At 39.3% G+C, this 24,065-nt stretch overlaps 2 protein-coding genes and 1 long non-coding RNA gene across 6 annotated transcripts in view; 1 reads left to right on the forward strand and 2 right to left on the reverse strand.

The window, feature by feature from the left end:
• The window catches only part of LOC131691722 (protein grainyhead), a 774,648-nt gene that overhangs the window by 194,332 nt on the left and 556,251 nt on the right, over positions 1–24,065 (reverse strand). The gene's annotated exons all lie outside the window — the stretch shown is intronic.
• On the forward strand, positions 15,265–20,048 carry LOC131691724 (uncharacterized). The gene is made up of 2 exons (XM_058978339.1): positions 15,265–15,720; positions 15,778–20,048. The coding sequence occupies exon 2, from the start codon at positions 16,782–16,784 to the stop codon at positions 18,864–18,866; it is 2,085 nt and encodes a 694-aa protein (XP_058834322.1). The 5' UTR covers positions 15,265–15,720; positions 15,778–16,781; the 3' UTR covers positions 18,867–20,048.
• LOC131691725 (uncharacterized) lies at positions 21,985–22,392 on the reverse strand. Its single transcript, XR_009305839.1, has 2 exons — positions 22,300–22,392; positions 21,985–22,240 (listed from the first exon to the last, which is right to left on the reverse strand). It is a non-coding gene; the product is annotated as an uncharacterized LOC131691725 (long non-coding RNA).

Below are 24,065 nucleotides of genomic sequence, written 5' to 3' on the forward strand. Positions count from 1 at the left end.
ACTAACTTTGTATATCGGATATACAACGGATGACATGCGCGCGGTTTTTTTAGACTAATTACTACAACATATTGAAAACAATAAGAACGAAATAAAAACTAACTTGTCAGCTTTTGTGTCAATAATCTAGCTACAATATTTTTATATTCATGAAGAAATATGGATAACGTCATAGTAATATAGTGAAAGTACTATTCCAAAGCATATGCAAGTACTCATTACAATAAGAAAATTAATATAATTTATTGATGATTTAAAGGACTAAAATGAATGTGATAATAAAACATTTGTTCTTCATACTGTATGACAGCTTGGAAAATTGGAATCTTACACATAATTCAAAAGTCATCATTCACTCAGATAAGACCATGCGTATTACCCACGCGCATCGAATACTCAGTCAATAAGTTTCTTTGTTGGTCGAATTAACGCCAAACACAAAAGAAATTAGATGCTCAGCCTATGGAAATGTCAGTCTGATATGAACACTGAAGAAGACTATACGTTAGACCGGCAACAATTTTGACTTTTTTTTTCGGAACATTGGTAAATCAAACGGTAATTGGCTTTACATAGCATTTATCAAATATGAGCTTTTCCAAAAACTCTAGTTCACCCACAAGAGTTTTGAAGTTTGTATGTGAAAATATATGAAAAATAGGTAACAGAAAAAATAAATTTAGTACAAAATGCCAGTGTCATCTTGTGCATCCCAAAATCTGCAGATAAATAGCTTAAGGATCCGATTTTGCAAGATAAAGATATTGTCATATAAAGTTATGTGTTGCCTCTCTTTCTCGCACATGCTTAGAATAGAAATTTTCAAAAAATCGGTTTGTCTTCAAAGTTAAATAACTTTATCGGGGAACCTCCAATGAATATACAATCTGCTGACCAAAGCTGTTCATTATAAACTTAGCTACGTGACTATAATATTTGAGGCATGCAGAGTTACTGTGGAATTTTTATGGGATTTTAAGTTTTTATTTCCAAGTATATATATATATATATATATATATATATATATATATATATATATATATATATATATATATATATATATATATATATATATATATATATATATATATATATATATATATATATATATATATATATATATATATATATATATATATATATATATATATATATATATATATATATATTACTATAGAAACTTGAAACCTCTTGTGGGTAAACTAGAGCTATCGGAAAAAAAGCTCATATTTAGAATATGATCTGTGCAGCCAATTACTATTTGAATTAGCAGTGTTCGGGATAAAAGTTAAAATTGTTGCCGGTCTACTATACGTAGTAGTTGAAATAGTAGTATCCGATTGATGGTGAGAAGCAACAGTTTTTCATTATTATTATTATAGGGGAATTAAACGGAAGATATCTGTCACATTAACATTTAAAATGGTCTTTTTCCAAAATTAACAAAGCCACATCGGTTTCATCGGAAATGTTTTTCACAAACCTATTCTGAAATAAAAGGCATATTTTCTCAAAATCGAAAGATTTTTAAATGAACTCCTTAAAAACCAGAAATGCTGTTTATGTGACAAAAATGCTTTCAACTGCTTCTTCGACACACACATTTTCCAGGTTGTATTGATCAGGAACTGGACAATGTTGACAGTTCTCATGCTGGTGATTCGGACTAGTGGGTGCTAACACGCACTGAATCGGTCAAACGGGCAGTTGGCAGCCGTGTTCCATAAAAATTGCTTGGAAAAGATGGGATATTTCCCGTGCTGTTGAAAAAGGGATTTGATATTCTCAAACATGTCTTAAAAAAAGATTATGCTTACCAGTCTTACTACCGGATATATCCCGAAAGCATGCCGAGAAATAACTATAAGATTTGTTCCTAAAGGTGAGCTCTCCAGCCATGAAGAAGTCAAGAGTTTTAGACCTATCACCTTAAACTTTTCTCTTCTAAGAGCTTTGGAACGGATCATCACACCAGAAACGTTAGCTTAGTTGAGTATCCACTGCATAAAATGATTCATGCATAGCAGTGTGTGGAAGCTATAATCGCTCCGCTTCACGATGTTGTTTACAATATTGAAAACGCCTTCTTGTGCAATCAATCTAGTTTGGGTGTATTCCTAGATAATGAGGGTGCTTTTGACGATGTGTTCTTCAGTATATTCTTGAAACGACGCGCGGTCATGTTTTTTGGGTTGGATATACGCAATGCTTAGTAACCGCATTTTTGCTCGTCATTGAGACAGGCGGAGATAAGGAAGATGAGTATTTCGGGCAGGGTGACGTTCTGTCAGCTTTGCTTTGGAACCTGGTTGCCAACGACTTGATGAGGAAACTCAATGAGTTTAAATCTCCAACCTACGGTTTGCTCGCAATGGCCAAATACTAATTATTGTACTTTGTATCGGAACAATCTTTAACTTAATACAACAAGCATTAAGAGCTGTCGAGCGATGGTGTCGACAAATTAAATAATCAGTTAATCCAAACAACTTCAATGGTTCTTTTCGCGAAGAAACGAACAACTGGGATTCGTTCCTTGCGGTTCTTTGACTCCGAGCGTATATTGAATTTCAAAGTGTAGTGGTTTACTCACATTAAGTTTAGAGCCAAGAAAGCGTGTATTGTTTTCAGGCTGTGGGAACGCACTTTTGGAAAGACCTGGGGTCTCAAGCCCTAATACATCTATTGGATTTACACTACAATTGTATGTCCCATAAACGCCGTGTGCGGTGGCATAGGGAACAAGGGGTGACGGTCCATTCGAAGTTAAACCATCTGCAAAGGATAGCGCTCATGGCATTGACTGATGGAGACATTTGCAAAAAGCCTGTTCGCACAGACGGCTCTCCGATGAAGGGACTTCCTGGTGCTCGTGTCTACTGTCGTGGAATGGAATTGGGACAATCTCACTCGCACGGTTGATACTGTACTTACTGTTTTCCAAGCAGAAATCGTCGCGATTATGTACGGGGTACAATCGACACTTCAACAGAGCTTGTCCGGTAAAGTTATAAACTTCTGCTCCGATAATCAGGCTGCAATCAATGCTCCTAACACGGACAAATCTAGGTCCAATCTAGTGACTGTATGTCGAATCCAAATTGAAGAACTAAGGATTGTCAGAACTATCTACCTTGTCTGGCATATTCTGATATTTCTGGTAATGAACTAAGCGACGAATTGGCCAAAGTAGCTGCAGAGGTTGTCTTTGTTGATTCTAAGCCTGCTTTGCCAACATCAAAAAGGAAAAGATTCGATTGTTTTTGGAAAAAGCGTGCCCAGTGATTTCGAAAAATATATTACACTTTCCGAAATAACAATGTGGCATGCTGATCAGGGCTTTAACCGGGCACTGCAAACTCAATTATCACATGGCTTTTATTTAACTTTTTTCTTTTTTTATTTCGACTGCGTTAGTCACATTTTCTTTTTTACATTTTAACGGCATTCAATTAGCTAGAGATTACTGGGTAAAGAAAGTTATGAAAATTAGAGTCATAGTACTCAACTGAGAGCAAGGATGTGAAGTAAACAGATCGGAAAACTAGAAGTGGCAGGTTCATTAGAAGTGGCGTAATATCGTACGGGCTTAACTTTTGTTTTCTGCTAATAAGGGTCGAGCTTTGGCAGCATAACTACGAATCACCCAAGTTCATTAGCATGTGTCCTGGTATCGATAGACGTGTCCATCTTTACCGTGACAACCGCGCGCGCTGAATTATTTTCGTGTGATCTTTGTAAATCAGACTACGGAATCTCATATCATCTGATATGCAACAGCCCAGCAGCAACGCAATTGAGATTTCGAGTTTTCGGTTGTCCTAACATAAACGAAACTGTGTCTGGGCGACTGAAACTACTAAAGTTTTGAATCCAGAGCGGGAAAGAGCTTTTGGCTTTATCGTACGCGATTTACAATACTTGTGAGTTTAACATAACTGCTGTTTGCACAAATCTTCTACTACATAAGAGGAACGTGCTATGTGAGCCAATATATTCTGATTCCTGAAAGTCGCCAAGGTTCTATTTGATGTCTGAGATATTTTCACATTAGAAAAGCTGCAAAAAATGTATGATTTGTAGCATAGACCAAAAATTAAATTTGAACGGCTTTTTTACAGTCCTTAGTGGATTAAAACGACTTGTTTGTTTTTAAATCCCAACGTTTCGACGCCTTGTTTGCGCCTTCTTCAGGGCAGACTATATTGCGGAGTAACAGAGTAGACGAATTCACCACCTGCAACATTAGCCCCACCAGACAGCGATCCAGGAACCACACTAAACACTACCTACCGACCCGTAATCAGCATTAACGGACTGACACAACGCATCATCAGCATTTTCAAGCATGACTATAGCTCTTTAAGATTAGCCAGCAGACAAATACACACCGTAGGATCACTTCACAGCAAAGTTAAAGACCCGATTCATACCAAACAACAGATAGCCGAGTGGCCTCTCTCGGAGCACACACAGCTTTAATAGAACATTGTATGCAATACCAGCGTAGGTTCACATTTGAGAAGACCACGATAGTAGATCGCACATTCCGTTCATCGTCTCTCCCATATTTAGAAATGTGTCACATTACTATTACACCCCATACCGTCAACAGTCGCTCAGATGTAGACAATCTTAGCGTCATATACGCAGCTATATTACATACCACAAAGAATTATTTCGCCCGCAAAAACTCCACTCCACCATAAGCTCTATTTGAAACAATTCCACACCAGCACTGCAACATTTCACTTTCTACACAGAACTATATTTCACCCATTTTGTACGTCTGCTCTAAACAAGATGGATCATAGCGAAAGAATATTTAACCAAATGTGTAATTTCATCGTTATTGCAGTAAGTCCAGATTCAGTTTAAATAGTTAGTCATAGTTTATGTGTAGCTCGTTAAATTTATTGTGTATTATTTGTAGCGTTTGTGCCAGAAGCAAAATCCCCATATATTGACCATCCACTTACATGTCAGTGATATAAACGAGGAACGCTTATCAGTTTTTGTGAGTTCTTATAATAAGTTATTGTAATTGTTAAATGTAAAATTCGTCTACTCTGTTACTCGGCAATATAGTCTCCCCTGAAGAAGGCGCAAACAAGGCGTCGAAACGTTGGAATTTAAAAACAAACAAGTCATTTTAATCCACTAAAGACTGTAAAAAAGCCGTTCAAATTTCTAGATAACAATAATCCAGTCGAAAGTCCATAAAATTGCCAGAAATTAAAAATATGGGAATTTGATGTCAAGATATCCCAAAACCTAACCTTCCCATATTTGTTTATTTGTTTAATACATCAACAGGCATATCAAAGCCCCAATGATGTTGGACTTAATGCTAATCTTATTTCTTACAATTAAGTACACAAGAACAATAGTCATACAATAATTAAAAACAAGGAATAAAAATGTCAAGTGTTGTTAGCTAATTGATTAAACAGTCTGGAAAACGTATACGCAGAGATTGTCGAGAAACGTTGAAATCGAATGCTGAAGCTGCCTGGTTAAAAGTTCGCCGCAGACCAGTGATGGCTCCATACATACTATAGTTAGTGCGTCGGAATGGTAATCTGAACATAATGTTGTTGCGTAGTGCTCGAGGTGCGACGTTTATATTGATTTGCTCCAAAATAGCTGGGGCATCTATACGACCTTGCAGAGTGTCAGCGATGAACAAAGCTCTTGCAGTATTCCTTCGAACATGTAGGGGCTCTAGTTGAATTAGCTGACACCGGTTTTCATAGCGTGGTAGTCGGGAAGGATCTCTCCACGGCAATCTACGAAGCGCGAAACGTAAAAAGCGACGCTGAGCGGACGCTATTCTCTCAACGCCGTTATTGTAGCTTGGACTCCAAACTTCAGAGCAACATTCTAGTATTGATCGCGATAAAGAACAGTAGAGCGATTTGAGACAATATATAACTGTAAAAATTTTGGCTATTCTGAAGATGCATCCCAGGGCTCGAGATGCTTTACCAACTGCATAAGAGACGTGTTGCTTAAACGTAAGTTGAGAATCCAGAATCACTCCCAGATCTTTAACGTGACTGACGCGTTCAATGTCTGTTTCTAGTTGACGGTAGTTAAAATGAATCGAATCCCTTTTCCGTGAAAACGATATAACCGAACACTTCTTCGGGTTCACATGCGTGTTACACCAATCAGCAAAGACATCAAGCTGCTGTTGGAGTAATCGCCAATCTTCAATGGAACGAATTAGTCGAAATATCTTGAGGTCATCTGCGAAGGACAATCGTGGAGTTTTCAGAACTAGATGTACATCATTGAAGTATAGCAGAAACATCAATGGTCCCAAGTGGCTTCCTTGAGGTATTCCTGACGTAGAAATGAAGGTTGGGGCCTGACAGTCTCCTATGACGACCGCTATCTCTCGGTCTGTGAATTAGGATCGAAACAGCTGCAAAACACTACCATTTATTCCAAATCTTTCCATTTTTGGAATTGCGATATCGTGATTCATCTTATCGAAAGCTGCAGATAAGTCGGTGTAAACATCATCGGTTTGAGCACGATGTTCTATACTCTCTGTTATGTAGGATGTTAAACACAGCAGGTTAGACGCAGTTGACCGTCCGGACGTGAAGCCGTGTTGATCGTCACTTAGGTACTGCTTACAATTAGCCTGAAGAGGTTCCATTATCACCAGCTCAAACAACTTCGAAACAGCACTCAATGAAGTTATTCCACGGTAATTATTGACGTCTCGCTTATTACCCTTCTTGTGGATTGGGAACATATTCGCGTATTTCCAGCAAGATGGAATTACTCCTCTAGCAATACATGCTCGAAAGATGTGAAGAAGCGGAGTAATCAAAGCTTCAATATGCCTTTTCAGGATAACAGAGGGGAACCCGTCGGGTCCCGGATTGAAAGATGACTTAAGCCGAGAGGAAGCTCTGGTAATCATCGTTGCGTCGACATCGATAGCACCCAAAGCTTGGCCTACAAGTGAAGCTTTGCTAGCAGCGAGTTCGATTTGCTCAATGGTTAGTGCCTCATCTGTGAATACATTCGCGAATTTTTCCGAAAAAAGTGCACATATGTCTCGAGATGTGGTAGCTGTGTTACCATTGAAAGTCATAGACGACAGATTCCTTGCGCTGCTCGTTCACGTATTTCCAGAAACGTTTAGGATGCGACTTAAGATCGCGCTGCATATTTTGCTGATATCGAAAGAAAGAGTGTTGACTGGCTCGTTTATAAGCGTGGTTGAGACTAACGTAATAGTTTCTGAATAGTATTGTGCGATATTTGGTAAATCTCCGCAGGGCAGCTCTTTTGATGGATTTGAGCCGTCGTAGCGTACTCGTTAGCCATGGAGGGCCGGCTTGTCGATGGTGAACTTTCTTCGGAACGTGCCTGTCAATAACGTATCCCAGAACGTTGGAAAAAGTTTGAACTGCGGTTTCGACATCCTCGGGGTCCAGAATATTTTCCCAATCGATGGTGGAAAGAAGGTCTGCGATACTTTGATGGTTAGCTTTACGAAAATCGTAGAAGACGGAGAGCGGTGAAATATCGAAGTGCACCACAGTGCTATCAATCTTGGTGATCAATGGAGGATGATGCGCTATAGTTTTACTAGAGGAGAGGGAGCCATCACTATTGATGTGGTGGAGACCTGATCGCTGACAAAACAAAGGTCGAGGTGGCGGCTATTCTCATTGGCAATAGGATTAATTTGTAGTAATGTGCCTGAGCTATAGCTGCCAAGTAGTCTCACCGCACCTGGGTGGAAAACGGAATGGTCAGAATCCGGATAAAGAAATCCATTGCGGGAAGATTTCCATGAAATGCTAGGAAGGTTAAAATCTCCTATCACCATGATCTCATCAACTGCATTAGCATATTCATATATGGAACATACAACGCACACAGGTACAACTTACGGTCTCGAAGCTCAATAATCGTCCAAACCTGCTCAAGGCAAACTCAAGAAATGTTCTCGACACCTCTTGCCTTCAAGCAGGAATTAACTGCTACTAATACGCAACCTCCGGTGGATTTTCGGCTATTGTTCGGGTTCCGGTCACAACGAAACACCTCGTAGACGGTACCGAACACCTAACTGGAAAGTGTGTCATCGTTCAACCACGTTTCGACGAGAACAATAATGTCAAAACTCTTATCAGAGATTGCAAGACGATATTGTTCAACGGTTGAGTTGATCCCACCAACATTTTGGTAGTATAACAGCAGCTTGTCCTGTCGTTGACCAAGGCTGGAAATCGAAGAGCTTTGAGGCAAGGAAGAGCTCGCAGATGCATTGTACTTGCCTGTAGTAGGTTTGCGGAAGACCCCTTGTCCCAACTCCACCACAGGATCGGGACGGCTGCTGGTCGCTGGCAGGAAGGGCTCGACTGTGGTGGGGGGACTAAGAGCTTCCTCACGACTGGTTGCAAGTGTGCGTCCCGGTGACCGAAGAAACGATATTTCGTGACATGCAGCTGGACTATGTTCCTCTTATAAACAATTGCGGGTCACCGCCTATTTGATATTTTACTGTTTGATATTTTTTTTACTGGTGATTTTGGAGCTCAAGTATCCCGAAGCCCTAACTTCCCGTTTTAAATTCAAAATCAAACTACCTCAGTTAATTTACTGATTTTTTCATTATAGATGATATTTTACATACGACTTCATAAGCAAATTATAGCAATGCAGGTATTTATTAATGCAATAATATTTCTGATTCAAAAGGTCCCAAATCCCAAACTTCCTGTATTTCACCAATAATGAAACTATTTTTAGATCAGTTTCTGAGTGTTTCAACATTAAAAATATTGCATTGCATATACATTTATTGAAGAATATTCGAGATAATACTAAGAATAGTTGAAATACTGTAACACGAACGACAAAATGTCCCAAAACCATAACTTCCCGCATTCTGCCCTAGAAGACAATAGTTTTATTAGCTTCCTGAGGTTTGTTTACGTAATATTCGATACAATTCATGTATGATTTCCAGCGTGAATCAGAGATGTAAACTGTTTTATAAAAAAAGGTGATTTTGGGGTTCAAGTGTCACAAAACCCTAACTTCCCGTTTCATATTCAAAATCAAACCACCTCTGTTAATTTACTGATTTTTTTTCATTATAGATGATATTTTACATACGACTTCGTTAGTAAATAATAGAGATTCAGGTATTTATTTATACAATAAGATTTCTGAATCAAAAGGTCCCAAATCCCAAACTTCCTGTATTTCACATTGCATGTACATTTATTGAAGGATAGTCGAGATAATACCAAGAATAGTTGAAATAATGTAATACGAACGACGAAATGTTCCAAAAGCCCAACTTCCCGTATTCTTCCCAAGATGAAAATACTTTTATTAGCTTTCTGAGGTTTGTTTACGTAATAATCGGTACAATTCATGTATGATTTTCAGCGTGAATCAGAGATGTAAACAGTTTTATAAAAAAATATGTGAATTTGAGGTTCAAGTGTCACAAAACCCTGATTTCCTGTTTTATATTTAAACTCAAACCACCTCAGTTAATTTCTGAGATTTTTTTTTCAATTAAGGTGATATTTTACATACGAATTCGTTAGTAAAAAGTAGCGATTCAGGAATTGATTGATACATTAAGATTTGTGATTTAAAAGATCCCATATCCCCAACTTCCCGTATTCTGCCCAAGATGGAAATAATTTCATTAGCTTCTTGAGGTTTTTTTACGTAATAATCAGTACAATTTTTGTACGATTTCCAGCGTGAATCAGAGATATAAGGTTTTTTATTAAAAAAATAGGCGATTTTGGGGTTTAAATACCCCAAAACCCAAAATTCCTTTATTTTGTCCAATGTAAGAATAAAGCCATTTGAATTCTCAGATTTTGTTCTTCCTAAAATGGTACAAGTGATGATGTTCCGATGAGGTGTCTCAAAGTTACTGATTTAAATGTATTTTTTTCTTCGTTTTTTCCTATTGTGCGATGTTCCAGACAAATGCTGTGGTATCAAAACTATATAATATTGTTGAAGCCTCTATGTGAAAATATTAATTAATTTCAAAGTTATTGAAGATTAAAAAAAAATACACCAGCTTATACTACGTATAAGAAAGTAAGGTGAAAACAAAAATGAAAGGGGGCGGGCATAGCGTAGTTGGTAAATCGATTGCCTTATACGCAACTCACCTGGGTTCGATTCCCAACCCCGCACATGATTTTAACAAAAAAAAATTCTCTAACCCGAAAACAGGCGAATGACGCTAAGGTTAAAATTTTTATCATCAAAATAAAAAAACAAGATGGACGAGCAGGCAATATTTTCAATGTTCAGGCTATGCATAATAAAGGTAAGAAGGTTTGATCCGGCACTTTAAAAGTAAGAAGGTTAAATCCGGCAATCGTATTTTTTTCAAATCTTCAATAACTTCGAAACGAATGAGTATTTTTACATATAGTCTTCAACAATATTATGTGGTTTTAATACCTTCACATTTGTCTGGAATACCATTTGCACGATAAGTGACAGTAGAAAAAGTCATATTAAAAAAACTGAATTGGGGTTGTCATAGAAAAAGCTTTATAAATCGATAACCTTTAGTCCTAAAAGATAAAAAAAAATCTTCATTACGAGCCTTTCTAAAAGTTTGTCGGAATAAAAAGTTTTTTTTTAATTCGATCATGGTGATCCATGCCTAATTTTTAGTTTTATCAGATTGTGATGAATATACATATGAACAATTCCTCCAAAGACACCCTGTGTTCTCTAGTGAATGGTTGGCCTCTAGTGAATAAGGTTCCCTTTTTGAGGTTTCCGACCACTGTGCACCGCTCCGGAACCGTTGATGGTATGGCCTAAATACTTTGAATGGCTGTTATAACTTAACTATAACTAAACATCCAAGCAATTCTCACAACTTACATAAATATTCCACCTTTTTACAGCAATTAGCTAAAATTTGCAATTATTTTTATAGAAATTTATAAATAGCGAACAATCTGCAACTAGAATCAAGATATGGTATATGGTTTAATCGATTGGTAATAAAATGACCGAAAATTTGAAAATTTAGTAAATTTAGTTCTAAATTGGAAAAGTACAAAAGTAGATATTTGAGATGAAGTTAAGATACCTTTTTTTTAAATGGCGAAAAATGGTTTTTTGCAATATCGTTAAATCTGCCCCAAAAAAAATTTTTTTGTGACATTTTCAATTTCAGTTTCAACCTTAACCTTTCTATTGAAATAGGCAAAAAACAATGGTTTATGGACATTGATAAGAAACTTCACGCACTTCGAAACTAACAACATTTATTAAATATCAAACATTACCTGATTCTAAAAAAATAAGTTTGGAGGATGAAAATAAACAATGCAGCTAGCATGACAACGATAGAGCCGTCAAAATATTGAGGTATAAAATGGCGTGTCATGTGTTGATGTAACCAGATCCGTTGTTCGATTTCCGTGACTGCACTTGCTATAGCCCGAGAGTAACCTTTGCTGATATCAATCCTAAACACCTTTTATAGCATTTTATGGCAATTTTCGTTTTATTGCTCGGACACGTTCGCTCGTGCGCTTCCATGTTGAGCTTATCACAAAATCTCGGGTAGCTGAACACTGGCCGCAGTTGCAGCACAACGGTCTCCAAAAACTTTCCCCTCGAGGGCCATGTGACCAGTCGAGATCAAAGATAGCAAGCGTCTAAGCTCTAATCAACTTGAACCAACAAGATCACCCCCGAACTGACGATTTGCCGTGAGTGCGCGCGCGCGTAGATCTTTGCAGATATTCTTATCTATCGTTCATTAAATCGTAACGATATTTGCCCACATTTTCTCACCTCGAACTGGCTGTGCAGATACAAACAGTGGAACAGACTCCTGCCAGCAAACGGCCGACCGACCCAGAAAGATCGAGCAATTGCTATCGATTGTCATTCAATACCGCAGGCAATTGGTCTGCTGGGCACACCTGAACTCGGCGATAACGAACAGATCGCTCTCGAAGCTGTCAGAATTGACAGCACTGCGGCATATATGCAGTGACAGCGACGTGTCACTTCCGCGTGTCGCGGCAAACAGAGAGATTGGTGCGGTTTATTTGTTTTTTACCCACCTCGTTTAGAAGGATTGAAATTTATGTTAATTTGATTGATGATAGACTGGTCGACCATTTTCGTTGCCGTATTTATAATGACTGGCGGCGGCGACCGACGAACGATCTTGGCTTGGCGTGAAGCTGCATTCCAACTTTCTTCTGCACTCAACCGAGGGAACACTATTTTTGGAAGTGCGCACACATGTGCCGCTATTGCGGAGGCAAATTGCGATTGAATATTTATGGCCTTTTATGAAAATTGCCACAACCACCACCACGGTCTATTGTGTTGGAGGACACTGGTGTTTGGTTTGGTCGGAAAACGCGTGGTGTCCACCGTGCTCGGCGAGAGCCTAGCGATTTGCATAAAAATGATTAAACTGTTTGCGCCTTGTGCGAAAGCAGGAACGCGGCAGGAAAAGTCCACATCAGTTGGCCTCGCGGAACACAATGGTTGCACTTTTTTCACTGCGCAAGTGGTGTCGCTTTTGTCGCCAACATGAAACCGAGGGATTGTCGGTAGTTGCATATGGGTGAGGAAAGAAGGGATTTGCTTACTCTTTGTTGTTGTTTCATTAAAATTTAAATAAGTTCCGGAATGTTGCACCGCGTGGCTCATGCTGAGAATTGTTAAGCTCTCCCAACCATATAAGATTTGTTTCTAAGATAGTTGGTTCGTTGAAATATTTATATGTACTAGGACCACCAAAAGTTGCAATGAAATTGATTTTTAGGAAGCCTGTTGCTCCGTCTAACCTGGACTGCGACCCAATTTGACTAATCCCTTTTTTGGAACATTAGGAAACAGTGCTGCCAGCCAATTTAAACACTATATTTTCATCGTTCAACGCTGTCACTAAAATAACATTAGCTAATTATCAATGCATTGAAGGGGCGCTCTTAAATCAATTGATTTATTTTCCTTCTTTTCAGCTTTCTTCAGCGCTCGAAGATCAAAGCCAAAGAGTGTGTGAAAAATTGTTTGGTGACACAGAATGCTACGTTGCGATACTTTGGAATCTACCTGCCGGCTGGGTATCACCTATTTCGCTTTAGGAGAAAACAGAGAGAAAAAACAGATTCCACGTAAGCTGTTTAATCCAATAAATTAAAATTCCCCCAATCCCTTCGCGACCCTTCTCGCCAACCGAGCCGCAGTTAATAAAGTTTAACTTTTAAAAAAGCATCTTTCATCCCGCCACGGATAGGTTCACCCTCTAATAAACCAATTGTTCCAAAACGGAACACGCGAGGTGGCAGCGGCAGCTTCCAGCTACAAAAAAAAACGCGAAGGAATATGTATCGTTAAAGATACAGAAATATTATAATTTTCGGTTCCCGGAGCTTCGTAGCTCTCTGCTTCGCTCGCGCTCTCACTCGATCTGGCTGGTGGCTTCTTTTTAGCCCATAAATTCCAAATTTATGACAATCGTTACGAATCGACAAACGATCTGCGGTACTCGGCTTCGTCGTCGGCTGGAACCCGAGTGCCTACACGCCGTGCGATGGTTGGCGGTGTGGTAGTACCTATTTTAATTCGATTAGAATTTGACGACATAAATTAAAAATTATTTGTGATCGGGAAAAAGCGCACTGGTCGACCGCGGCTCATGAAAGGTAAGGGCGTTTCGAATTGATTGTGGCGGAATTACAAAATGTGTCCCTGAAATAAGGTTGGTAGAATTATTTTAAAATTCTTAGTAGATAAATCCCAAATTTACTTGAAATATAAGTTACGCTGATCAAACAGTTGTCCGGTCTAAACACTGAACATGGTTTTGATTCATGGAAACTGCAGAGTAAAATAAGACTTTACAAAGTCCAACAATTGCGGTTTTCAACAAAGAATCCTTACCCGTACAAATTGCCCTCAGTTACCATCAATTGCAATCAAACAAATCGTAATTTTCAATAAAACCAGGGCTGGGTCATAGATATATCTCAGCATCCGGTGGGAGTTTTGTTCTTTTCCAAGTGGCACAAGCGAAGAAATACTCCGAAGGGTAAGACCGCCTCGTTCGCTCAAGGAACTGCATGCTAATAAATTTAAACAATAAATAAGCTGCTTAGTAGTTGCACAGGGGAATGCAGCGGGAAAACGTTGATTTTTCCTTGCCACCATTCAAACGATTGCCATTTTCAAATATATATTTGCTGAGAAGTGGGTGACAGGAGAGCGCACTGATCTGCTTTGTAGTGTACATTAGAGGAATTTTTTTGATGAAATTGTAAAGATATCTGTTCAAACCTATTTTCAACATACAAGCTTTATTAGAAACGTTCAACAATCTGTCTAGAAATAATACTTTTTTAAAAACTGTTATGAACATCAATGAAGACTACGTATCGTGGTGTAGCGCATGAGCATTTTATATGCAGGTGTATTTGAATAATATCCAGTGTTGTTTTCACGGGACGTAAATTTACAAACTTAATTCATTTATCCAAATCATAACATAAGCCGTAGCGTGGTTCTCTCGCGTCCTTGGAGTCTCAGTTTTGCGCCCCTTTGTTGTTTCCTTTGGTTTTCTTTTTCCGTTTTCGAACAAAAATTTAATCATACTTCGACCGTATCCTGATTTATTTTGTAACTTATGTTCACTTAGTTTATTATGTAAATCATGATTTCAGCTCTTTTTCTCAAAGCTGTCGTCCTTGGCGGGGTATTTTTGACAGGTGAAATGAAATTCAGCAAGATTCGTTATCGATGAATCCGATTCAAAATAAGACGCATTGAATTCGGACCATATCTAATCTTTTTTCGTATCAAAGATTGAGAAAGAACTGAAGCAGAAATATCAGTCGTTACAGATATCTCGATAGTTCGCCCAGATATGATCAGAATTATGATCTTCTGTCTAATGCAAACAAATGACATTACTGGCGACAAGTCCGTTACGAAGGACTATCGCGTCTGCATGCCCGTTCATATGGTTGAGATCGACGGTGCTGTTACCGATTCGATTTGGTCACGCGTGCGTGAATGGGTTTGTCTATTGCAAGGACCCCTTTCTACAGGGAGATGAATTTAAAAGGCAACCTCACAGGATGGGACGAAATTGTATGTCCTTTTAGCGAAAAGCCGGAATGATAAATGCGTTACCTAATTCACGACAACCACCGCTGACATTGAAGGACCGCCGTCCTTCAATGTGTAACCTCCGAGTCCGGTTACATTAACTGCTTCCAATATATACGTGCACAATTGGATTAAAAACACATGTAAATAAATCTATTGATGAATCTTATCCTCTATTCCTTAGCTAAACATAAAATTATTTATAGTATTAAACTAGCTTAAACACTAATATTAACATTTCCTATTCCAACATGGTGTCAGAATTTGTCCCATTAAATAAACGCAAATGAATTAAAACAAATGAATTAAATTTATATTAAATTACTTAAGACTATGAATATACCCTATTATTGAATTTAAAATCAAATTTGAACTTGCTATAAAATGTTCCCATACCCCTTGACGCCATAATCCTAACTCTTTGACATTTCCCTGAGTCCCACTACGCAACGGATATTCTCCTGTCATTCGGCACCGACTTTCACATTCAGGACATCAATAAAGATAAATACGGATGGAAGCGATGGATCAGGCCTCATTTTCGTAACAAAAGTTAAGAAATATAAAGTGTGCATATTAAAATTAAAATAATCATTCCAGTGACAAAAGTGACACGTGAAAGCAGAAGCCGACCGACCGACAACCCTGCACTGGGAGAGTTCGATTGTGTGCACGGTGGCCCCAGCTTTACAAAGTCGACCAGTTGGCCCAATCCGGGTGTGGACCTAGCCCGACCGGTTTCTTTCGTCGACGACGAAACAATCGATCCTGCGACCAACATCGAGGAAAGATTTCTGCTGCTGTAGCTGCTGCCGCTGGAGGGCGGTTTGATTTATGTTGCGCCAAATCGAGCAATCGTCGTGACAAGCAGATGGAGACGCCGTTTGCTACTCCACCGACATTGGAGGAATATTGAGGCCGGAAGTAATGGCACAGAAACCGTAAGCGCGTGTAAATCTTTTCCTTTTATTCTTTTCCTTCCTAAAAAAAAACAAAATTTCTTATTAAAATATTAAATGAATAAAATGGCCTTGTCTTATTATGCATGTATGAACATATTTGTTTAAAATCTTTACTGCCAGAGCCTTTTTCACAAAATATTTTCGGTTGGTTCTGCAGTTAGGGAAGACAGTCCGCAATTCTTCCGGAGCCAATTGCCCCCGCCGGGCAAACAATAGTGATTAGTTACAAATGGCGCCCAACGTTAAATGAATTTAAAAAAAGGTTTTCAACTTTTGTACAAATTTGAACACCTTTTTAAGTAAGCTCCGGGAGGAATTGCAATTAATTAAATTAATTTCAATTTTTATGAAACAGATTTCTCATTTGCTATCATTTTTTATTTATACCTTTTGTGGTTGGAGTGATATAAAGAAGTGTGAATATTTTCTCATTCCGGATGATGAAAATTACTTTAGTGATCAAGATATCGCCTACCCAGTGTTCGAAGGTTTAGAGATGATTCAGTTGTTTAGCCTAGACATGCGGGGAGTGTAGTTTATAGAGGATAGCGAAACTCAATAATTTCAAAGCTTAGCGTAATTTTTTTAATTTTTTTTACACGTTTTATTTGCTACATCAATTGTTTCTTTGACCATTCCAAAATGGCTGATTCGAGTTTGAGTTATACCCAAGCTGTTGAATTGCTGTCAAGGTGGTACCATGAGATGAGAGTCGACCATCTTACCACTGATGAACTTTTGTTTGAGCTTTCAATGCGCACTATTGTAATTCGTGATGACCCGAGTTTCACGCGAAGAAAAAGAAGTTTGCGTGAACACCTTAAAATAGAAAAGGAGGATGGTAAAATAATCAATGCTCTGATATCTGTTAATGTGGGGGAAGCAATCGAAGCGTGCAAAAAAACATACGAAGAAATTTGTGGCGGGATTAAGCGGCACGATCAAAATGTGATGAGTAGATGCAAGACCAGATTATTGCACTACGCTCACAAAGTGTACCAGCTTTTACTTCAGGCTTGTGAAAGTTGTGAGCAAGAGGAAACATTGAAAGTAATGTTTGTTGAAATCGTAGGCAAAATTAGGTTAGAATTCTTTGCAACCGAGGACATTATTGAGGAGGAACAAGAACAAGTAGATAACGATGAGCTACTGGATACAGTTGAGGATAATTCGGATACAGAACCAAATGATCAGGCTGGAGTTAACCCACAAATAATTAAGTGGATTCGTTCTCTTCAAGTTCGCATTACATATCTTGAGAAGGAATTATCCGATCGAAGTAACCAACGACATATAGCAACTCAGACGGCAGTTAGGTATCTGGACAATGAAGAAGCCCAGCACAATAGTTCTTTGCATAACAATTTTCCCCAATTGAAACCAATCGTTAATTCCACCACACAAAATCGTACATTAATCCCCCCTCACAAAAATCTACTTTTCACTCCGAATCAAGTCTCATTTCCTGAAAGTAAAGTCATTTTGAAACCAGCCGATTTTGGCGGCCATCTTATATCTAACCAAACACAAAACTTATCATTTCATCAGCCAGATGCGGTTTCTGCCAACCCGCGACCAAACTACCCAAACCCCTCCCCAACATATGGACCATATGGATATAATCATATTCTAAATAATCCTACAGTGCCAACATCTGGCACCACATTAAATAATGCCAACATTTGGGCAAACTTTCCAAGCTCTAGCTTTCAACAATATTCCAATCCAAACCAGGCGTCGTACAATCAGGCTGGGCAAGGCACCTCTTTCCGCCATAGCTTACCCGTTTCTAAATGGGCGATGAACAAGTACGATGGGGAAGATCAAGGTTTGAAACTTAACGAGTTTCTTGAAATAGTGCAAGCATTGTCCATGGCCGAACATGTTTCTGAGACTGAGTTGTTTGAGTCGGCGGTTCACCTTTTCGCAGGGCCAGCTCTAAAATGGTACATGACAATGCGTACCACCGGCCGTTTACTTAATTGGCAGCATTTAGTACTTGAGCTTCGGCGATCATTTATGCATCCTGATCTAGATGCTCTGATAAAAATGAAAGTTTACCAACGAAGGCAACAAAGAAATGAAACCTTTCTAGAATTCTATCATGAGATGGAACGATTGTTCCGTACCATGAGCACTCAATTACCAGATTATGAAAAGGTGCAAATTCTATCACAAAATATGAGAATTGATTATAAAAAACAATTAAATTTCATACCAATAACCGATCTAGCCACACTAGTTGCCGCCGGTCAAAAGGTGGATGCACTAAATTTCTCAGCGTACAATAAGGTTTTTGGAACCGACAAACAAGTAGCCATGATAGACCAAAACGTTTCTAAGAAAAAACCCAAAAAGGAATCTTCAAATGATTCACAAAGTTTGCAAACCCTATCGCCGCAACATAATTCGAATCCTCGTTATAACCAACAAACCTCTACTCCACCCCAGCGTAATGCGCCGCAATCTCAAATAGCGGCAACCTTTTCTAATAGCAATAAAACTTCTCAGCCCACATTGGAGGCTTTAATTGATTCTCATCGTCCACCTCCATCTAATCACTGTTTAAATTGTGGAATATTTGGACATCGTATTTCAACTTGCAGACTTCCTAAAGGCGTGCTCTGTGGGAACTGCGGCTTCCGCGGATACCCATCAAATAATTGTCCATATTGTACAAAAAACTACGGTTCAGCGAGCGAAAACCGCCGTCCGCTGAATACCTAAATGCGCGTAATAAACCATCTGTTTCACCATATTTTGAACAAGCCACTGAAAACATTTATTCAACGAACCCATATCTTTTCTCAATCGTTTACCCATACCACAACGATAACCGACCGTATATTACTATTAGTTTATACGGGCATAATGTTCAGGCGTTATTAGACAGTGGTAGTAACATCACCCTTATCAATAAAACAGTGTATTCAAACCTGAAATCACCCAAATTATCCCCTCTTCAAAACCCAATTCTGTTGCGCACAGCGAGCGGGGAGCAGCTTGTGATCTCAGGACAACTTTACCTTCCATTTTCATTCAACGGTCAAGTAAAAATCGTAGCCACGATGGTGGTTCCGGACCTTGCTATCAATTGTATATGCGGGATGGATTTCTGGAGAAAATTCAGAATAAAACCCACGATCCAACAATGTTGCCAATTGGAAACTTCCTTGACTGTTAATCATCCTCCTCCAGCCACGGTTCTTAATGCCGAGGAAAGAAAAATTATCACTCAAGTGAAAACACTTTTCCTACCAGCAAAACAGGGACAACTATCGTTGACACCTCTCACGGTACACCGAATCGAACTGCAAGAAGAATGGAAAAAAAAACCTCCCATTCGACAATTTCCCTATGTAATGTCCCCGAAAACACAACAGTTAGTTTCCGTGGAATTACAAAGGTTACTAAAGTCCGGGATTATCGAACCAAGTAATTCGGACTGGTCGTTAAATTGCGTGCCGGTGATCAAACCGAATAAGGTGAGACTGTGCCTTGACGCGCGAAAAATTAACGAGCGCACTGTACGAGATGCGTACCCCTTGCCTCACCCCTGTCGCATTTTAGGACAGCTTCCAAAAGCGAGGTATTTATCTACCATTGACCTTTCAGAAGCTTTCTTGCAAATTTCACTGGATCCTGCCTCTCGCAAATACACCGCATTCAGTGTACAAGGCAAGGGGTTGTATCAGTACACTCGCATGCCCTTTGGTCTGGTGAACAGTCCGGCGACACTAGCCAGACTAATGGATCGTGTCCTCGGTCATGGAGAATTAGAGCCATATGTCTTCGTTTACCTCGACGATATAGTCGTGGTAACGGAGACATTCGAGCAGCACGTGCAATTGCTCCGTGAGATAGCACGACGCCTAACACAAGCAAATTTATCTATAAATTTGGAAAAATCCCAATTCGGGGTGTCAGAAATACCATTCTTAGGATATCTTCTAGGTACAGAAGGTCTACGTACGAACCCGGATAAAATCAGGCCGATCGTAGAGTACGCAAGACCAGATACTGTTACCAAACTTAGGAGATTCCTAGGAATGGCAAATTATTATCGGCGTTTTATTCCTCAGTTTAGTGGTGTTACGTCCGCCCTTACCGATTTATTAAAAACAAAAACTAAGAAAATCTGCTGGACCGATGATGCTGAAATGGCATTCTGTGCCATCAAAGAGCTGTTAGTAACAACTCCTATTCTTGGCAGCCCAAACTTCACCGATCAATTTACAATTCAAACCGATGCCAGTGACGTAGCTGTCGCTGGCATCCTTACTCAGCAACAAGAGGGAGTAGAGAAAGTAATTTCATATTTCTCGCACAAGCTTTCGACTCCGCAGAGAAATTACCATGCTGCGGAGAAGGAGGCTTTGGCCGCCTTATTAGCCATAGATGCATTCAGATGCTACATTGAGGGGTATCACTTTACCTTAGTCACTGATTCATCTGCGCTAACCCACATTTTGAAAACGAAGTGGAAAGTAGGGTCCCGCTGTAGTAGGTGGAGCTTGGACCTGCAGCAGTACGATATGACGGTGGTGCACAGAAAGGGTAAAGACAATGTTGTCCCAGACGCCCTATCACGCAGTACTGCTATTGTCCAAGATTCACCTGCTCCGTCGTGGCACTCGAAGCTAATAGAGAAGGTATTAAAGCAACCCGATCAGTTCGTCGACTTCAAGATAGATGAAGGCCAATTGTTAAAATTTGTGACTGCGAAAAGCGAGCCATTTGACTGTCGGTTTGAATGGAAACAAGTACCCAAACCTGACACCATACCCTCTATTCTCATAGAAAACCATGACAAGGTTCTCCATATCGGGTTTAAGAAAACATTGAATCGTATTCAGAAGCGCTACTATTGGCCAAAAATGGCCGCAACTATACGTGCGTATGTTCAAGGTTGCCAAACATGTAAGGAGGTGAAACCCTCTTACGTACCGGTCATACCAGAAATGGGAAAGATTCGGGAAGCATCCCGTCCATGGCAAATCATTTCAATAGATTTCATTGGTCCGCTTCCCCGTAGTCGCAAAGGTCACCAGCATATGCTAGTGGTGACGGATTATTTTTCTAAATGGGTGATGATTCACCCCATGAGGAAAATTGAAAGCTCGTTGATGTGTAATGTGCTCCGAGACCAGTGGTTCTTTCGGAACTCTGTCCCGGAAATTATCATTACAGACAACGGCAGTACGTTTACCTCCAAAGAGTTTAAGACGATGCTGGATCGCTTCGGAATTACCCATTGGTTGAACTCCAGGTACCATTCCCAAGCGAACCCAGTTGAGCGCGTAAACCGGACTATAAACGCCGCTATACGTACCTACGTTAAAGACGATCAACGCTTGTGGGACACTAAGCTCTCGGAAATTGAGCTTATACTCAACACAAGTATACACTCGTCCACAGGGTTTACACCGTACTACATAACACACGGTCAAGAATTATCGGAGGATGGTTCAGACCATCGCCTTTTCCGGCATGATCAAATTTTGGCCGACGAAGTGAGAGAAACTAGACGAAAACAAAGGTTCACAAGTATTTACGAAAAGGTCATCCAAAATCTGACCAAAGCCCATGAATCTTCTCGTAAACAATATAATCTTCGGCACCGGCAATTTGCCAAAGCATTTACGGCCGGCCAATTAGTCTTTAGAAGGAACATGAAAATTTCAAACGCGGGAGAGTACTATAACGCAAAATATGGGCAGCAATATCTTCCATGCAAAATTCTATCCAAAATAGGAACCAGTTCTTATGAACTGGAAGATCTTGCTGGGAAAAATCTTGGGATCTGGCCAGCAGCCCACTTAAAACCAGGTTGAATAAAAACACGCACATTTACACTATTTATATTTTAAAAACACATCGATTTTGTCCCAGATCGGTAAAACTAAATAAACATATCGCCGAATATTTATATAATTAACGACGTGCCGCACTTGCCGAAGCAGCAAGCCACTGCACAAGTTTGGAACATTGGCTGGCACTTCTGAGTGACCACCGTAAGTGTATCCAAAATGATTTCGAACGTGCGGCAACATTATCGAGCGCTGAAGATGCATGCACGAAACAGAGCCGTCAGAAATACCCTGGAAAAAAGAACATAAAACATAATTCTTAAATTCTAATGCATGATTAAACAGCTTACCTGTGAAATAAACAACCATCCTCGATTCACGCTTTGAAGAAAATATGATTGTTGACATCTCAGCTCGTTGACAGCTCAAGCAGTTGACCTAACGGGTGATACAAAAGTATTCCCATGAACACCCAGTTGGTATAATTTACCCTCGAATATTTTCTATGTTTTCTTCCAAATGAAATAGGGTAAAGCAGATAATAGCGGTACCATATATTTATCGGATTGTGCAACATGAAACCACAAACTGAACCTGACTTATAAATTAGGGCGCCCTAGAAATTATTAAGATATTTGTGCATAAGTGTGTGAGTGGAAATCATGAATCAGAAGGGAAGCTTGCATGAATGATAGTGTATGAATGAGCGATGCAAATGGTTAGTGGGTAGACTGATCGAGGAAGAATGAGAAAGAGTATGATTGTGAAAGACATGAATGAGAGTATGTAAAGGGAAGGAAAGGAAGAGAAACAATTGTTATTAAATTTGTTTTTGTCTTTGGCGAATGGCTTTAGACAGTATCGGGATAGAAGAAAGACGGTATTAGAGTTTTGTCTTGTCTTCTACGAATTACATAACCTATTTTGTCTGGGCGGCAGCTGTTGACTTTTTATTCTGGAAGAGCATGGGGATGGCAAATGCTTATTTTTTCTGACGGACCCTGAGATAGCTAATTCACATTTCCAAATATGACCAAAATCACAAAAGTAGGCTGAGGCATGGCGAGTCTCACCGTTGGAGATTCACATAAATTGGAAGAAAAGAGCTCCCTAACGGGAAAAATCATTGTTTCAAATTAACTAGTATCTCCGAGGGAAGTAGGCCCATAGTTAAGGTCAATCTCTATATCTGTTTCGAGATTAAAGATTACAAATATTATTACTTATTTTTTTTGCTTAATCTATAAAACAATTATTGCTTCGGCATGGCGAGTCTCACCGCATAAGAATCCCATAATGATCTGGAAGAAAAGAGCTCCGTGCTACGGAAAAATCATTGTTTCAAATTAATTGGAAACTTTAGGGGAAGTAGGCCCATGCCAATGAGTCATTAAAAAAAAACCTTGTTTTTTTTCATCCCGACTCCGGGAGGATTGTAACCTCCGAGTCCGGTTACATTAACTGCTTCCAATATATACGTGCACAATTGGATTAAAAACACATGTAAATAAATCTATTGATGAATCTTATCCTCTATTCCTTAGCTAAACATAAAATTATTTATAGTATTAAACTAGCTTAAACACTAATATTAACATTTCCTATTCCAACATGGTGTCAGAATTTGTCCCATTAAATAAACGCAAATGAATTAAAACAAATGAATTAAATTTATATTAAATTACTTAAGACTATGAATATACCCTATTATTGAATTTAAAATCAAATTTGAACTTGCTATAAAATGTTCCCATACCCCTTGACGCCATAATCCTAACTCTTTGACATTTCCCTGAGTCCCACTACGCAACGGATATTCTCCTGTCATTCGGCACCGACTTTCACATTCAGGACATCAATAAAGATAAATACGGATGGAAGCGATGGATCAGGCCTCATTTTCGTAACAAAAGTTAAGAAATATAAAGTGTGCATATTAAAATTAAAATAATCATTCCAGTGACAAAAGTGACACGTGAAAGCAGAAGCCGACCGACCGACAACCCTGCACTGGGAGAGTTCGATTGTGTGCACGGTGGCCCCAGCTTTACAAAGTCGACCAGTTGGCCCAATCCGGGTGTGGACCTAGCCCGACCGGTTTCTTTCGTCGACGACG

This window comes from Topomyia yanbarensis, chromosome 3, assembly GCF_030247195.1.
Source record: "Topomyia yanbarensis strain Yona2022 chromosome 3, ASM3024719v1, whole genome shotgun sequence".
NCBI lineage: Eukaryota > Metazoa > Arthropoda > Insecta > Diptera > Culicidae > Topomyia > Topomyia yanbarensis.

Coding starts and splice junctions, on each gene's coding strand:
- LOC131691724 (XM_058978339.1), top strand. CDS start 16,782: ATGGCTGATTCGAGTTTGAGTTATACCCAAGCTGTTGAATTGCTGTCA.